Raw genomic sequence first — 4265 nt, forward strand, 5'->3', positions numbered from 1 at the left:
TCTGCCTCTTTTTAAACAAACCCGGGTTAAGAGTGGCAGATGCGTGGCCATTATTACCCACGGCTGGGTGGAAGCTGTTTTATGTGAGGCAAAGGCGGGTTAACCTAATCAATCATGTCGACCAGTTGTGTTAAAGACGATTCATACAGAAGGAGGAAGAAAACATATGGCGCAGGAGCTGGACGAGAGCTTTTCTTAACACCGCGAACAGACCGGGACCTTATTGTGACAAGATGCATTCAATGCCGTCACAAATAATGGAAATAAAGGCGGTGGATGCCTGCTAATTGAAGTCACGGCACTTTAAAGCTGAATAGCAGGGGTCAGTGAGTGCAAAAGTCACATCTTTACCGAGAGAGGAAGATTTTTAACTTCCTCAGTCTGTCTGAGGGGAATCTTTGCAGAGTTTTTAAATAACTGCCAAAAACCTCGAGCTTCTTAGCACTTTAAATTATTTAAAAAAAAAAAATCTATATATTTCATTATTTATTTCCTATAGTGAAATAATGTCCCACTTGTCTCCACTTTAGGGAAACCACACATCCAGTGTCGTTGAAAGCTGCTTGAAATACAATATAACCTTTATTTACATAGATGCTGATTAAATAGAACGTTACAATAAAATTATCGCATAGGATGTTTGATCTATATACAGAACTCAGAGCGGGTCAGAAGTTGGTGCAGTTGTTGTCGGTTGGCGCCTCTAGGAGGCCTGCATGCTGGCAGAGATTTTAAAAAAAATATGGACAGAGGGCGACATTAAATGAAATCAAAAATAGGACTAATTTGAGATATTTGGCAACTGGACAATGTGAATTAATGGCGCATTAAACAATCATTGCACAACGTTTTTCTTCGCCTTTAAAGGCGATTAACCTCTGAAAAATGATTATTTCTAATTAAATGTTGCCACGCTCTGCCTGAAAGAAAACCAGATATTCCCCTCATGTGTTGAAACTTAAACAGGAGGGATTCATTATTAGTCAGATTAATAAATTAAAGTGAAGAAATAAAAATAGGAAAATTATCCCGAATGTTCACATATGTGTGTGTATTCTCCTTTTATCAATATCCGTGCAAAAGTTTGGGAAGAAAAATGTCCCTCTTTTGTTTTTCTTGTTGTTTATGAAAATTCCAGTCCCCTCCTGACTGTTAATCGTCCACCTCAATCTCTTCATCATCCTCCGAAAACTCATCCGTGGTTTGGTCTCTGGATGAGGAGGGGGACTGTGGGAAGGCTCGGTGTCCTTGTGAGGTCGGGGAGACGCTGGGCGACCGGGCCCCGGGGCCCCCACCCTGCGGGTCCTCGATGTTGTCCATGCTGACGAGCTTCTGCAGGGTCTGCGGAGTGATCTTCTTCAGCGACTCCACGTCCGCCTTCATCTCCTCCAGGTCCCTCTTGAGCTTGGCCCTGCGGTTCTGGAACCAGGTGATGACCTGCGCGTTGGAGAGTCCCAGCTGCTGCGCGATTTGGTCACGGTCGGCCGGAGAGAGGTACTTCTGGTAGAGGAAGCGCTTTTCCAGCTCGTAGATCTGGTGGTTGGTGAAGGCCGTCCGCGACTTTCTCCTCTTCTTCGACGTCTGCCGCTGCCCGAAGGAGTTCAGGTGCTCCCGACCTTGGAGGAGGAGGTGAGAGGGAAGCATGGGAGAGGAATCAAAAATCTGCAACTCGGAGCTGACCTCTGTTTGCCTGAAATTTAAAGTAAAACAATTTGCAATTCTTTTCTTCCGAATTATTTCGTTTATTTGGCAAACTTTGATGGAAGATAAATGATCATTTTAAATACTGATGAATTTTGCTGCAAAATTGCTGCAAAATTTAGTTGAACTAAAATGTTCAGTAAAATTTCAACAAATTAATCATTTTTATAATTGAATATTGACTTGAGGTGATTATATAGTTTGACTTTTAATATCTTAGCCATGCTTATCTGTCACCCTGTCAATGTGTAGCTGTATTTAAGCCAGAATGGTTGACTGACTACTTGATCATAAGTTATCTGCCGTCTCGACCTGGTGTTACTCGAATTTATCAGTTTATAAGTCACGTGAAGCCTTATTTCCACGTATCGTTTTTATCCCAACACATTCCCATGCAGCTGTCCTGGCATGTCCTCATTAAAAGTCGAAACAATCCTCCAGCTTTTTTTTTTACATGTTCTCATTTAAAATTGCTCTCTTTCTAGCTTTTAATAAAAATCCATAATTTAATAAGGAAAGTGCGCAGCTACCTTCTGCTGCCTGGATGACGCTGACTTCTAGACCCTTGAACGTTTTGCTGGCCAGCTCCTCCAGCGCGCAGAGAGGCGAGGACGGAGTGCTGATCCCGTTTCTTGGCGCGTTGGAGCCCGTGACTTTCTCCAGCACTCGCGGCGGACAGATGCTGGCCACCGACTTCTTCACTGAGGGTTTGTTGAGGATATCCTCGATGCTGAACGGCGTCAGCGGCTTGTTGGAGTTGGCCGGCGGCGGCAACTGGTCCAGCGGAGCCCGCCTCCGCTCCTCGCCGCCGGACTGCAGCACAGACCCTGCCTTCATGTCTTTACTGGAGGTCATCGCACTCCCGCAGATATCGCTGCTCTCAAGGAAAAAAGTTGATTATTTCATTCAAATGGCAGATTTAAAACGTCCACAAGCGTTTCCTCTAGAGCTCGGGGCTCTGGTAGAACTCCGCTGTAGCTCAATGCTTCGAGTCCAAAGCTGGAAACTTAGCTCGCCTGAGAGCCTTCCTCCAAAATAACCATGCTTCGGGCGTAGTTGCAGAGGCAGCCGCGCTGTATTCCCCTCAGAGCGTCCCGATTCCTCTGCCAAACTCCATGCGGATCTTTAGAAAGTGGCTGACTGGAGGTGGTGAATCCCTGAAAGGGGGAGAAGGGGGGAAAAAGGCTTCCAGGCACCAAGAAAAGCAAAGCGACTGCTAACGACTTATTGTTGATTGGGCGAAGTTCAATTAGAGAAACACTACACCACTTGGTGACCCGCTGCTGCGTCTTAAAGGGCCGGAGCAGAAGAACTAATTGGACGTGGGGAATAGGAGGAGTCTGGTGCTGCCTTGAAATGTTTATGCATCTGTTTCCCTCTGTTGCTGAAGTCCTGTAGAAAAGCAGAGTGGATGGTCAAATCAAAGCACGTTTTCATCATGGAAAAAGGATTGAACAAAAGCAAGCTTCATATCTGTCTTATTCTTGCGTAATTGCGCACCGAGCGGTTTGCGAAATGCGCGAATGTGGCCCCCTGTTGCACATGGACTGAAAATCAAGCACAATAAGAACATTTTAGCCTATTTCCATGCATCCCAATCAGTTTAGCGTAAATAATATTATTTTATTGTTTATTTATTTTGACAAAATAAAGCCTGTAATTTGAGAATAAATACGAGTAAGAAATGCTTATTTAATAAGGTATAACCTTATAAATCTCTAGAAAAATCATCTGAGGCAACAAATTCAAATTAATTCAAACGAATATGAAGTAGGAGGGAAAAATACAAATCTGAATTGTTTTTGATTTTCCCGTTTTGTGTGAGATGGATTATTTTACTCCCGGTATTTCAGCCATGCTCCAGTGTGTTCCCGCAGGTGGAATCCAGTGTAACTCAATATGCGGCAGCGTGAAATAAGCGAGTAATAAAGGTGACGCCGCGCTATGGCTACCAGTCTGACGACGCAGACTGAATTTTCTGAAAGGAAGTCCAACATGTTCAGAAAAAGGAAAGCGATTAGAGAGAGCCGCGCTTGGACGCACGGGAGAGATCAGCAGGTATGTCTGTCCGGAGGAAACGCACATTGTTTTCTGTCAGGTGCGTTTGGTTTATTCTCTTCCGTTTGGATTTAGGTTCGTTTTAATAAAAAAAAAAAATTCAGCAGAAGCTGTGAGTAAGCTTTTTATATAAACAAAAAAAGTACAACATTTTACGTCAGTACCTTTCAAAAACCCGTCAAAACAAAATTCTGTAAAAATATGACAGCAGCTAAATCATAATTCCCTGCCAAAGGTTAAATGAAAGAAACACTGAGAATGCGAACTTGTTTTATTTATTTCCAGCGCTGCCGGGAGGAGGCTGCCGCTCCTGAAGCCACTGCGGAGAGTCTTGTGCCAACAGCAGCATATGGTGACATTGGTTTAGGGACGGAGTTGTAAAACAGCAGGAAATTCTATTATCAGCCGTGGAGGTCCACCCTCTGAGGCTGCTTTGAATACATATTTCTCCATAACGAGCAGGAGCTTGCGGGGATAAATTCAGTTAGAGGGAATTTGGAGAGAAA

General features: G+C 44.0%; 1 protein-coding gene across 1 annotated transcript; it reads right to left on the reverse strand.

Annotated features, from left to right (window-relative positions):
* Positions 1-563: 563 nt before the first annotated feature.
* Positions 564-3082, reverse strand: lbx2 (ladybird homeobox 2). Its single transcript, XM_008421125.3, has 2 exons — positions 2232-3082; positions 564-1616 (listed from the first exon to the last, which is right to left on the reverse strand). Exons 1-2 carry the CDS (start codon positions 2554-2556, stop codon positions 1153-1155), a joined length of 789 nt encoding a protein of 262 aa, XP_008419347.1. The 5' UTR covers positions 2557-3082; the 3' UTR covers positions 564-1152.
* Between the last annotated feature and the right edge of the window lie 1183 nt (positions 3083-4265).

This window comes from Poecilia reticulata, chromosome 10 (genome assembly GCF_904066995.2).
Source record: "Poecilia reticulata chromosome 10, P_reticulata-male-v2, whole genome shotgun sequence".
Taxonomy (NCBI): domain Eukaryota; kingdom Metazoa; phylum Chordata; class Actinopteri; order Cyprinodontiformes; family Poeciliidae; genus Poecilia; species Poecilia reticulata.

Excerpts from the sequence above, each read along its gene's own strand:
- lbx2 (XM_008421125.3), bottom strand. The coding sequence starts at position 2,556 with ATGACCTCCAGTAAAGACATGAAGGCAGGGTCTGTGCTGCAGTCCGGC. Across the intron at positions 1,617-2,231 it reads CGTCATCCAGGCAGCAGAAG|GTCGGGAGCACCTGAACTCC; the intron begins GTAGCTGCGCAC and ends TCCTCCTCCAAG.